At 38.5% G+C, this 13,600-nt stretch overlaps 1 protein-coding gene across 1 annotated transcript; it reads left to right on the forward strand.

The window, feature by feature from the left end:
- The first annotated feature begins 3,648 nt into the window (after positions 1-3,648).
- LOC132891645 (butyrophilin subfamily 3 member A1-like) lies at positions 3,649-7,126 on the forward strand. The gene is made up of 8 exons (XM_060929431.1): positions 3,649-3,776; positions 4,581-4,702; positions 4,860-4,901; positions 5,269-5,394; positions 5,502-5,544; positions 5,734-5,757; positions 5,867-5,893; positions 6,028-7,126. Exons 1-8 carry the CDS (start codon positions 3,758-3,760, stop codon positions 6,570-6,572), a joined length of 948 nt encoding a protein of 315 aa, XP_060785414.1. The 5' UTR covers positions 3,649-3,757; the 3' UTR covers positions 6,573-7,126.
- The last annotated feature ends 6,474 nt before the right edge of the window (positions 7,127-13,600 follow it).

Consider the following 13,600-nt stretch of genomic DNA (forward strand, 5'->3'; position numbering starts at 1 on the left):
AATTTAATATTTGTAATGATTAGTGGTGAAAATCTTGGGAAATGTTAAAGTAGGTATTAAATGTTCATGACCGAGTTCCATGATGCCCATCTATCATGTTCTTTAGTTACATCTGCAAGTCTCCAATCTAAAGCTGTCTGCTAAATATATTTTGCTCAGAATACTATTATATACACAAAAAATATATAGTCATGGGTGCTGAAGGATCATTGATTCACATGGGACATGAAGGCTAGCCCATAAGGTCCAATCCCACAGAAGAGCTACTGTTGCATAAACTGCTGAAAAAGTTAATGCTGGCTAAAACAGAAAGGTGTCAGCATTAACTTTTTCAGCAGTTTGTGCTACAGTAGCTCTTCTGTGGGATTGGACCATAGGGGCTAGCCTTTGTGTCCCATGCGAATTAGTGAGCCTTCAACACCCATGACCCTGTTGCTGGTTCACTGGTTTTCCTTCCTTGGACCACTTTTGGTAGGTACTAACCACTGCATACCAGGAAAACCCCACAAGATGTGCCATTTTGGAGATGCTCAGTCCCAGTCATCCAGCCATCACAATTTGGCCCTTGTCAAAGTCACTCAGATCCTTACGGTTGCCCAGTTTTCCTGCTTCCAACACATCAACTTCAAAAACTGACTGTTCTCGTTCTGCCTAATTTATCCCACCCCTTGACAGGTGCCACTGCAATAAGATAATCGGTGTTATTCACTTCATCTGTCAGTGGGCTGATCAGTGTGTGTCTATCTATCTATCTATCTATCTATCTATAATATCCATCCATCCTCCATAACGTCTTATCCTGTGCAGGGTCGTGGGTAAGCTGGAGCCTATCCCAGCTGACTATGGGTGATAGGCAGGGTACACCCTGGACAAGTCACCAGATCATCGCAGGGCTGACACACAGAGACACACAACCATTCATGCCTACAGTCAATTTAGAGCCACCAATTAGCCTAATGGGGCTAACATGCAAACTCCACACAGAAAGACCTCCGTCAGACACTGGGCTCGAACCCACAACCTTCTTGCTGTGAGGCAACAGTGCTAACCACTATATATATTTGTGGTTAGTATTGTCGCCTCATATAAATAATATCTGTTGAGTTGATTATCAGACTAACACTGTTTCAAGTAAAATGTCAACCAAGTTTGTCAAATGATTTGACAATTTATCACGATTTTTCAGTTCACATCCATTTTCATCACCTCCATTTTTATCAGGTGTTTTTTTTTGTTACTTCACCCTTGATGCCACTTTCGTTCAATAATAAATGACAATTTTGTGTTGTGAATGATGAAAGAAAACAATGAAACATTGCTCTTTTTCATTATGTCATAACTGATTTAATCAAACGCTGTATGGTGGTGTAGTAGTTAGCACTGTCACCTCACAGCAAGAAGGTTCTGGGTTCGAGCCCCACGGCTGACGGGCCATTCTGTGTGGAGTTTGCATGTTCTCCCCGTGTCTGTGTGGGTTTCCTCTGGGTGCTCCGGTTTCCCCCACAGTCCAAAGACATGCAGGTTAGGCTAATTGGTGGCTCTAAAATGCTGTCAGACTGTATAACACCCACAACTTGTAATGTAGCACCAATAACCTGTTTGTCGTTATATTTGCACTACTTCACAACTACTACCTCTGCCATCTCTCATCAATGCAATTGATATGTCAATCTTTTTAATCTTTCGTTTGTCTAATTTTTATTTCAGTTTTATTTGTTATCTGTATGACAATTTCTTGCTACACGTGAATTTCCCCAATGTTGGATCAATAAAGTGAATCTAATCTAATCTAATCTAAATTGACCGTAGGTGTGAATGTGAGTGTGAATGGTTGTGTGTCTCTGTGTCAGCCCTGCGATAACCTGGCAACTTGTCCAGGGTGTACCCCGCCTTTCGCCCGTAGTCAGCTGGGATAGGCTCCAGCTCGCCTGCGACCCTGTACAGGATAAGTGGTTACAGTTAATGGATGGATAATTTAATCAAACCAGCCTTAAATGAATCAAATTATTGATAATTTTGTGTGCGTGTCCCTGTATGTGTGTCCTCCACAATTATTGGCACCCCTTGTAAAGATTAGCAAAATAAAAGGTTAGAAAAAATCCACCTTTTGTTGAAGTAGTTTCATCTCATACTGAAAAAAAAATTAGAAAAATTCAACCTTTATTTGAAATAAATTTATTCAGAGAAAAACAAATTCCTCATCAAGAAATAATTATTTCCAACAAAAACACATGTACCAGTCTTGGCACCCCTGGAAATAATAGTGAACTCGATGTAACTGAAGCATGTTTCCCATTAAATTGCCCATTTTTGAGTTGATTGGAATGTGTAGGAACCTTCGAGCTGTAATTCATGACTTCCTGATGATAGTCATCCATTAACATGGGAAAGATAAGAGAACACACAAACCAAATGAGGGAGGTCTGTTGACTTTCATAAGTCAGGGAATGGTTTTAAAAAAATAGCTACTTGCCTGAAAATGTTCATTTCTACTGTTAGGGCAATCATAAAAAAAATTGTTAAATTAAAAAACATTGGACATCAACTGGAACTGTTACCAACTTGCCTCGAAGAGAAACTAAGTTTATTTCCCCTCATGTACAGTGAGGAGGAGGATGAGAGAGAGAGAGAGAGAGAGAGAGAGAGAAAACAAGGATCACTGTTGGTGAATTACAAGAAAAAAGTAAACTCTTGGGGTTTCCACGTCTCCAAAACCACCATCAGACTCCACCTCCATGTCAACAGATTATTTGGAAGGTACACCAGAAAAAAAGCCTTTTCTGTCAGTTAACCACAAACATTAGCGCCTGAAGTTTGCGAAACACTACAACAACTTCTGATGTGACAAAAATGTAGCTTTTTTACAATAAAACACTCAAAGTGGGTTTGGTGTAAAAAGGAGAATGGCTATAATGAAAAGAACTCGATCCCAACTGTAAAATCATCATGGACTCCATGAAATAGCAGGACATTTTAAATCAAAATCTGGCTGCCTCTGGTAATAACTTGTGTAATACTATTATACACAATAACCTGTATTTAACATGTACATACACTTTATATTGTACTTTATTCAGATAATACAGTCCTTCTGTTATTCATATGCAATGAAACATAATGTAATTTGCAATAGCAATATTAGCAATACCATAACTTGCCACTCACTGTAATTATGTGTATGTGGAGATGTGCAAGTTGCAATGTGCACAAGAATAAAATGAAAATTAAAACTAAAATTCCTCCAAGCCGATGTGTCGGACTGAGCAACAGTTACGAGATGCAGTTATTGCTGCACAGCGGGGTCACACCAGATACTGAAAGCAAAGGTTCACATACTTTTGCCACTCAGAGATGTAAAATATTGCATTATTTTCCTCAATAAATAAATTACCAAGTAGATTTGTGTCTCAATTGTTTAATTGGTTTCTGTTTATTGACTTTTATTATGTGTGTGAAAATCTTACAATATTTTAGGCCATATAAAATGTTGAAAATTACAAAGAGAATCAAAAACACCGCTGTGTGTGTGTATAAAACAAAACACTTCAAAACAGCAAAAGTGAAAGAAGGTCAATCAACTGTAGACAGAGAACAAGTCTTGACAGTGCAGCCACTCCCTCCATGTGAGGACGTGAAAAACAAGTTCATGTTTTGTTCCTTCTCAGTTCTCTCTGTCTGCCAACGCTTATGGACCATTTCAACAAACTGAATAGACCTTACTTCTGGATTAATTTTGATATTTTCATGTCAGACCGACATGATCTCCTCAACAACAGGTAAAAAAGAAACAGGATGATTTTTTATTTACAATTTCCACTGCAAAAAATACAAGTCTGAAGTAACCTCTGATGAAACTGATTAAAATCGTTTATACTGTTTGTATTCGTGCACTTGGGACACATTAAACCTGTAAACACACTTTGAATGTTGAGCAGCTTTCTTTATTCTGAGTGTGAGAATGTGTTAAATAATATTAGATTTGAAGAGACACTGCTCTGTAACTTTGCATGTGAAGGCAGAATGAGAACAGTGAGGGTTATGTCATTTGACCACTTCCTCTTTTTAGATGTCAACATTGTACGATCATAACAAGAAACAGAAACATGTAAAAGTGTGCAAAACTGAGTGTATACTGTACTGTATACTGTATGTACACACTCCCTCTGAGTCTGTGTATTTGACTTATTCATGTTGTCCATTACTTTACGTTGTGTTAATCCTCTTGCCTGTGTATGATTGTAGCATTTCTAGTTTGGCTGGTTTGTGATTCGTGTCTTTAACACTCCTGAGTGTTAGAATTCATTTCCTTCCACAGGAAACAAGTGCGTTCTCACTGTGTTAGTGTATGTGTGGATTCAAGTATGTTGAGAAATTCTTGTGTACAAAGGAACATTTCAGAAGCAAAGTAACTTTTATGAGCAGCTCCCTACAGCAGCGCACCCACACTGTCCTTATTCCTTATTGACTTTGTCTTTAGTTAATCATCATCTTCAGTGTGATGACTTTTCTTATTGACATAATAATAAAAGAAGAAGAGTGCCAAATGTTTTTGATAAGCAGGTTTCCTTTTATTCTTACAGGAGAAGACAACGCTGGGGTTTCCCTCAGTCATGCCAGTCTGGGAAATCTACACAAAGGGAGGGCACCTCAAAGAGTCTGCAAGTCAGAGCCTTTTCTTAAACCAAGAATGTCCCTAAAGCAGGTAAGATACAATAACAATCTACTCATCATTAGTTCACCAACAACACAGTTCACCCAAAACACACCAACCATGCATATTTATCACACATCTGAATAATTCAGTTAAAATGGAGTTTGTTTCTTCATGGAAAGTTTCAAGTATGATTTTTTTTTTCTAGGTGGGGTTTATAAAGGCCATTTTGTCATCTTTCAAATTTAAGGTAAGTTTAGTTTGGGGAGAAAAATCCATACTGAATTCTTCATTCTTTCCCATTTCTAAATGTGAGCAGTTCTCCAGGAATAACAGGTTAATTTGGTTTGTGGCTTGCATATTTACCATAATAAATGTTCACATTTTAAACATTTTACATTTTACTCACTTATTTAAAGAAGCCACAAAATGACCCACAGCAAACAGATATTTCAAAATAAAATGAAAACAAGTGAAAATGATGTCATAATAACTTGCACAAGTTTTTTGGGGGCAAAATATGGACAGTCCCATGAGCTTTAAATGAGTTTCAGTCTATCCACTATTTAGAGTTTATATCACCTCCTAAATGATTGATGGTATTTCTCTTCATCTAGTGCTCAGAAAGTGTCAGAGAGAATAAAACTCCTGTGCCACTGGATTTAGAGAAACCGAGGAAGAAAGGACAGATGTTCATCAGAGACAACAGCATAAGAAACCAGCCACAGAAAAACAAGTCTGAGGTAAACGCACTCATGTGTGACTGAAGATATGATCTTATGATGAATTAGATTGTAAGGTCATGTCTGTTCCTGCAGCGTGTGTTCATGTTACATCTTTGTCATTCCAGTTGCCACACCTTACACATCAGGAAGAGAAATCTGAAAAAGCAGGTGAGATTAAAAGCATTATAGAGCCACTGTTCAGTTCTTGAGTGATTGTATTTTGTGTCACTGGATTAAACTGTCGGAGTCGAATGAATTATTACTGCAAAAATCACATGGAACTTAAATGAAGACTTCAATATGTTTCTTCAGATTTAAATAAGCCTTTTGTGTAATGCCTTTTTTTTTCATTTCCAGGTGGTTCGCAGATTCCCAAGGCAGGTCAGTTCTAATTTTGGAAATTACTTTCAGACTTAACGCCTGCAGATGTTTGATACAGCTGATTGACCCATTGTATTAATGCTCATGGTGGATGTGTTTCTTGTTTTAGAATGGAAAACCCTGACAAGATCACCAGGTATTGCATTTACACCTTGACGTCTGATTTAGACTCAAAGTGACTGAGACACCACTTGGTGTTTATTCTAAAAATACTGACACTAACAATGCTGTATCATCATGTGTCCAACACATCACTTCTTTGTTTTTAAGCCAAAGTGATTCTGGATCCGAACACTGCGAATCCCACTCTCAAGCTGTCTGCGGATGGACACTCTGTGAGAACAAAGACCCACAAAGAGTTTCATGCTGAAAAGAGTTACTATGACTACTACAGAAAATCCAAGCATAAGTATGATGGCTGGATGTGTGTCCAAGCTCAAGAAGGCTACAGTACAGGCAAACATTACTGGGAGGTAGATGTAAAGGGGAAATATGATTGGAGAATCGGTGTAGTGAAAGAGTCTGCACAGCGCAATGGCTTTGCCAAACTGAACACAACAACAGGGTATTGGACTCTGCGTCTGCAGTTAGGTTCTCTCATAGCTCTGACTGAACCAGCCATCAAACTCAATCAGGAGCCGCCTTCGAAGATAGGAGTGTATCTAGATTTGGAGGAAGGTCAGCTTACTTTCTATGATGCATTGAAAAGGAAAGTTATTTACAAGTTTGTAGCAGAATTCAGTAAGTGTGAGAAACTTTACCCTGTGTTTGGAACCGTGGAGACAGATCAACCTCTAAAGATTCTCAAAACATGACTTTTAACTGGTCTTTATATTGATTGAAATGTCCATCATTTATATCTATCAGGGTCGTGGGGGAGCTGGAGTCAAATCCCTGCTGACTTTGGGTGAGACGCAGGGTACACACTGAGCATGTCACCAATTTATCACAGGGCTAACTATGAGAAAAACAGCCATACACATTCACATACACACTCACATTCACACTTACATTCACGCTTATAGCCACACAGTTTATTCTATTAGAATCAATTGGTAGATGGACCCCAAACTTGCACTTTTTTTTTTTATGAATGAACTACAAACATTGCACATGTATTTTAAAAAAGCTACAATTTTATAATTTACAGATATTAATTTTCATTTTCTCACCAAATTCTTTAATGAAATCCGCAATTGCATAATATAGTTCCATGTTATTTTTGTGGCTGTAAATTGGCTTTACTGGCACTGCTGACTTTAAATGTAGTATATTAAATGGCATTTATTGTGTAAGCTAGTCTGTACACTTAAGAAATGTGAAAGAAATTCCACTTTTTATTATGAAAATAAATTGTACTTTGTAAAAATCTTTTCAAATGTTTTATTTTTCTACTTTTATTTTTGTAAATTAAAAATATATTAATATTTGTAATGATTAGTGGTGAAAATCTTGGGAAAATTAAAGTAGGCATTAAATGTTCATGATCGAGATCCATGATGCCCATCTACCATATTCTTTAGTTGCGTCTGCAAGTCTCCAATCTAAAGCTGTCTGCTAAATATATTTTGCTCAGAATAGTATTACATACACAAAAAATATATAGTCATGGGTGCTGAAGGATCATTGATTCACATGGGGCACGAAGGCTAGCCCATAAGGTCCAATCCCACAGAAGAGCTACTGTTACATAAACTGCTGAAAAAGTTCATGCTGGCTAAAACAGAAAGGTGTCAGCATTAACTTTCTCAGCAGTTTGTGCTACAGTAGCTCTTCTATGGGATTGGACCATAGAGGCTAGCCTTTGTGTCCCATGCGAATTAGTGAGCCTTCAACACTCATGACCCTGTTGCTGGTTCACTGGTTTTCCTTCCTTGGACTGCTTTTGGTAGGTACTAACCACTGCATACCAGGAAAACCCCACAAGATGTGCCATTTTGGAGATGCTCAGTCCCAGTCATCCAGCCATCACAATTTGGCCCTTGTCAAAGTCGCTCGGATCCTTACGCTTGCCCATTTTTCCTGCTTCCAACACATCGGCTTCGAGAACTGACTGTTCTCATTCTGCCTAATTTATCCCACCCCTTGACAGGTGCCACTGAAATGAGATAATCAGTGTTATTCACTTCACCCGTCAGTGGTCATAATTTTATGGCAGGGATTTGCCATAAACAAGTCAAAAGTGAAAGCATTTTTCATGGTTGCAGCACAGGTGGTTTCTGCCGTTGTGATTTTAAACTTCAGTTTGTGTAGTGACAGCTGAAGTGCTTGGAAAATGCTGCATATATCTCAAAACTTGTCTGTAATTACTTTTCATGAAAAATAATTACTTTTTCTTTTAAATGTAATGGGTTTATTGGCAGAACAATTTTGGTATTTGAAAAAGTTTGTTCTTACCAATCACAAAATGGAAACTAAAGCCAACTCTGAGCATGTTTTACAGGAAATATATTTTGAGAGATTAGTCACAGCCTACAGGAAGTTATAAACAAGTTTTCCATGCCTCTGACTTCCCTATGACTACTAAAACCTACAGACTCTTTCAGCACCTTACACTGACATAACTACTGGATGAAATTCTATATTTTCATATCAGACCAGCAGGACCATTGTCAGCAACAGACAAGAAAATTAAGAGAATTTATTTTGTTTGCGGTCCGGTTTCCATCAAATCCTGTGCCCTGACTGGCTGACGAGCGGGTCCGTATCCTACGATATGGACCCCGGTTATGGACCTCTGGCCACTCGCTCGTTCACAACAACAACAAACATAGTAGAATTTTTTGTCAACATTTATCTTTTTTTATAAGATTTATTTATAAGATTATTAAAAATCTTGTAAATTTTTGCCAGCATTTCTCAGTATAACAGCATTAATTTTATATCATGGATAGCGATAATGACAATGTTCACAGTGAAAGCGAGTTTTACTACCCTGAGGAAGAAGAAATAAAAGAAAACATTTCAGGAGAAAGCTAAAAACCTGTAACTTGCTAACACCGAGCAAAAACATGGCTGAATCCTGAATGACTCCTATTTGTATAAATAGCGGACTACATAGGTGGCAAAATGTAGTTTTTTTCCTGCCATGGAAGTGCACTTGTATACCGAGGAGGAAGCCATTTGCATTACAGCCATGCATGAGGATTCAAAATAGCATTAATTTTACAGCATGGATAGCGATAACGACAGTGTTCACAGCAAAAGCGAGTTTTACTACCCTGAGGAAGAAGAAATAAAAGAAAACATTTCAGGAGAAAGGTAAAAACCTCTAACTTGCTAACACCGAGCAAAAACATGGCTGAATCCTGAATGACTCCTATTTGTATAAATAGGGGACTACATAGGCGGCAAAATGTAGTTTTTTTCCTGCCATGGAAGTGCACTTGTATACTGAGGAGGAAGCAATTTGCATTATAGCCGTGAATGAGGATTCAAAATGGCGGCTCGGCTCGGTTTTCCCTTTCGGGCGCTCTCGTTTTCTGTTAGAATTTGGTAAAGAAAAAAATTAATATATTATTTACCAGCTTAAGGTCGGTCCGTATGGTGAACTACTGTGACCTCGGCCTTGAATACTGACCTCGGCCCAGAGGGCCTCGCTCAGTACTTTCAAGACCTCGGTTACGGTATTTCACCATACGGACCTCCCAGCTGGTAAATAACATATATGTTCTCAAGTTCCTTTGCAAATATTCTGAAGTGAAGTCTGGAAACATGAATTAAAGCAGTTAAAGGTAAACTGCGTAGGTACACAGTCCATCTAAGAACTACAACAGCCCGTCTCTTTAAGAAACTACATTTCCCATCAGCCAACTTCCACATTGACCTACGTCACGTGTGGGTGGGATCACCAACGTCACGTCCTCCATGAATGCATAAGAGACCCAGAAACGCTCAGCTCGCTCTCTTTCCGTCGCGGGACCAGTGGTCTGCAGACACAAAGAGGCTGCTCGCTCCGCCGGGCAAAGCAGATAAGACGTCTTTTTCTTTTCTTTCTTGCAAGATCCACCATTCAGCGCGATTTCTTTGTTTACCACTGGCCACGGTAAAAATCCAGAATAGCATGATTTTAAACTCAGTGAGTCACAACCGGTTTCATTCATTAAGTACGTATGACTGCAGCTCAAAGCAGTTAATTTATAATTAGAAAACCAGAATTCCTCCTGATTGAAGCACTGTGCACATTGTTCAATCAGAGACTTTCTTTTCATCACAAGCGACCACGAGCCGGACCAGGAAGTTCTCTACGCTTTCTACAGAAGCGACTCACGTGCTTCACCACGGCGAAACTCCAAAGTCTCGGAACATCTTCTCATAATCTTGCTATAAGCAAGATACTAAGTAAGAGTTGGCATTTTTGGGCATAATTAAAGCTAGTCTTAGGAATTAGCTTTTATTGAAGTAGTGTGAATTTAAACTCAGGTTTATTTGTTACACTATAGACACGCAGTGTGTTGAATTGTTGATTGTTCTGTTTTGTTTTAATCTCAATTGTTTTAATAGATAGGCTTTGCATGCTTCTCTTTTTATTCCTTATTAACACCTTTTGTCTTAACTCCACGAGGTAGGATCCTTGGGCCTTAGCTAGCCACATACAGCTAATTCTTTGTCTAATTAACAACCAAAGCTAGCTCACAGGCCTCACAAACACCTTAGCTAAAAAAACAAAAAAAACAAAAAAAAAACCTTAGCTAAACACACGGCTAATTCTTTTGTTCTATTAGCCTCCAGGGCTAATTGTATTGTCTCAAGGGATCACAAGGCCTCCACCATGTGGAGTTAGCTACACACGGCTAATCTTTTGTCTCTAACACGTGGCGGTCCTTCCCCCACACACACACACACCTTAGCTAGCATTTCTTTGTCTTAGCTTAGCCACATGAGGCTAATCTAGGCCTAACCACATGGTCAACTCCTCCCCCACAAACACACGTGGAGTTAGCTACAAGAGCTAACCCTCTTGTAAGCCATACCTAAGGTCTCTCTCTCTCACACACAAGCATATCTTAGTTAGCTACACAAAGCTAATTCTTTTGTCTTAGCAACCAAAGCTAATTCTTTTGTCTTAGCAACCAAAGCTAATTCTTTTGTGTAGGCCATACCTACACAAGGCCTCTCTCACACACACACACACATACACACACACCTCACTGTTTGTATATATTTCAATCTGCTATTATCCATTTTTATCTTTGTTATAATAAATTCATTTATTATTGAAACTGTGTGTTTTATTTGTGTTCCAATATCTTTGAAGTCCCCAATCTCCCAAAGAATTCAAAAAGGTGCATATAATTTATGTAATATGATATGTGATCATAATTTGGAATATACCATAATTTAGCTGTTTGGTAATTTATTATTAAGCATCACAATTAATGGTATTAATTGATTCCATGAGGGATTTAATGATAATATGAGACTGATTCAATTTAAACGATTCAAATGAGACTGATTCAATTTAATTATTAACCTTCAAATTTAATGAGACTGATTTAATGAGATTGATCACTTAATAATTACCAAATGTACCTACAACTGCCTTTCAGATTTTTCATGTTTAAGTCATGAAAAGGATTTTCCCAGACACCCAATTATTTTTTTTCATGGACCGAAAACTACTGAATTTGAATCACAGACTTCCAATTTTATTACTTTTTTTCCTAAAAGAACAATTAATGAATTTAGAGCCCCGTGGCCCGAAATTCTCCACCATTTTTTTCTTGCTTCACCGTGACCTCATTCAAGATACTACATCATGTATCATGTGGTGGGCTTTCCCTGTTTATGCAAGGCATTGTGGGATACAAATCTGAAATGGGAGAGAAAAATGGAGGACGTGAGTGTGCGAATGAAACGTGAAAGACCGACTACAGTAACGGAACGCGAGAAGAAAAGACATTATGTTGCGCAGGAAAGGAAACGCAGGACCAAACTAATAAATATCGGTGGTCAGCGAGCACCTCGGTGTGATCAGCTGTTCATTTAGCGACAGAATGATGGAACTGTCAGCGCACGGTCAAGGTAAACCTATACATGGCAGTAATGCAGCACTGGATTGATTGATTGATTGATTGTGTCTTTATTCGCAAGATAAAAAATACATTTCAAGCATTACAAATAACAGTTAAAAATTAATAGGACAAAAAAAAACGTCTGCGCTAAGCAAGAAATATACAAGTGGCTATTTACATATATCATACTCCCAAGTTATATCTAAAAATAAGCCTATTAAAATAGCAGTTCTTAAAATGTTCTGTGTTAGTAATAGGTCTTACAATATGTTTACTGCGGAGGCGCTGTGTTGAATATATAGAGTAAGGTGTAAGAAATCCATGAAGAGGATGCGTATTTACACTTATCAAAGAGGCGCTGATCGTGATGTTGCAGTAATTCATGTATGTTATAAGGTATCGATGTGTAGCACCTCTTGAAACACCTTCTCAAAAATTGCTGTACTACATTAAGATCCGATGGACTAGCTCCATAGACGGGCAGGCCATAGATAATCTTAGGCATAACGATGGCCTTAAAAAGATGGTCCACTTCCTCTTGAGTGTAACCCTCTTTACGGAGACTTCTAATCACATACAAGCATTTATTAGCCTCACTTAACTTAGACCAATGTGTACACTAAATTTAGAATTTTCCTGAAAAGTTACACCCAAAAGCTTTATACTCTGATGCCGCTTTATGATGCTAATGGCTGGATAGACACTATTGTTGCCTTTTTTCCTTAAAACCAGCTCTTTGCATTTGGCTGTATTACAGCTCATTCCATTATTTACGGTCCAATTAAAAAACTGTTCCAAAGCTAAATTCGATTTATCTGATTGGTCTCTTGGGACCTCTACTACAATTGTGGTATCGTCCGCATACTTAATTAAAGTGATTTCCGGGTGCTCTATATCTAAATCATTTAAAAATAAATTAAATAAATAAGGCCCACTCACACTTCCTTGTGTTGTGCCTTTATTTACCGATTTCCACTCGCATATTATATTATTATAGGCAACCCGTTGTTTCCTATCAGCTAAAAAGCTAATATACCAATTAATCATGTGAGGATTAAGCGGACAAAGCTTAAGTTTTTCAAGCAATAGGTCATGTCTCACATTATCGAATGCCTTAGAAAAGCCCATAGTAAATAGCCTAACCGCTGCATTTTCCCTCTTATCTAGGGCTTTTAAGCTTACATGTTGCAACTTCAATAATGCATTTACACAACTGCCACCTTTACGGTAGGCAAACTGAGAATCACTTAAAAATTCCTCCACATGTTTCTTGTTAAAAGCCTCGTAAACAGTTCTTTCAAAAGACCTAGCAATTACAGGTGTAACATTTATACCTCTAAAGTCTGCCTTTACCTCTGGGATATCGACCTTGGGAATAGGGCTAATATCTGCCTCTTTCCATATCTTGGGCCATGAGTGCAGACTAAGGGATGAGTTCCAGAGCGCTTCAACTACAGGTGTAAATATTGCCGCATGATCCCGCCACACCCAATAGGGGATGCCGTCAGGGCCAGTGGCTGTGCGCTTTATCTTAGACAGAACCTGGAAAACCTGCCTTGTTGAAAGCTGTGGGATCGAGGCATCACCCGTTTCAGCTGGAATCGGGGTGATGTAGTTCTGATCTGAACAGAGCTCTCCAAAGTAGTCATTCAGTCCCCTTACAAACTCTTGATCTAGACTTGAGCTGTGATTGTTTTCCTTTCTACTACTAAGACAATCAACCTTTCTCCACCAAGCACGTGATCCAAGGGGGCCTGAGACCAGAGCGCGGCGATTTTCTGCAATTAATTGTGCAGCCTTCCTAGACCATTTTTCCAAGTCCCTTCCTC

This window comes from Neoarius graeffei, chromosome 9 (assembly GCF_027579695.1).
Source record: "Neoarius graeffei isolate fNeoGra1 chromosome 9, fNeoGra1.pri, whole genome shotgun sequence".
Lineage (NCBI taxonomy): Eukaryota > Metazoa > Chordata > Actinopteri > Siluriformes > Ariidae > Neoarius > Neoarius graeffei.

Excerpts from the sequence above, each read along its gene's own strand:
- LOC132891645 (XM_060929431.1), top strand. Across the intron at positions 4,902-5,268 it reads TGTCATCTTTCAAATTTAAG|TGCTCAGAAAGTGTCAGAGA; the intron begins GTAAGTTTAGTT and ends CTCTTCATCTAG. Across the intron at positions 5,395-5,501 it reads CACAGAAAAACAAGTCTGAG|TTGCCACACCTTACACATCA; the intron begins GTAAACGCACTC and ends TTGTCATTCCAG.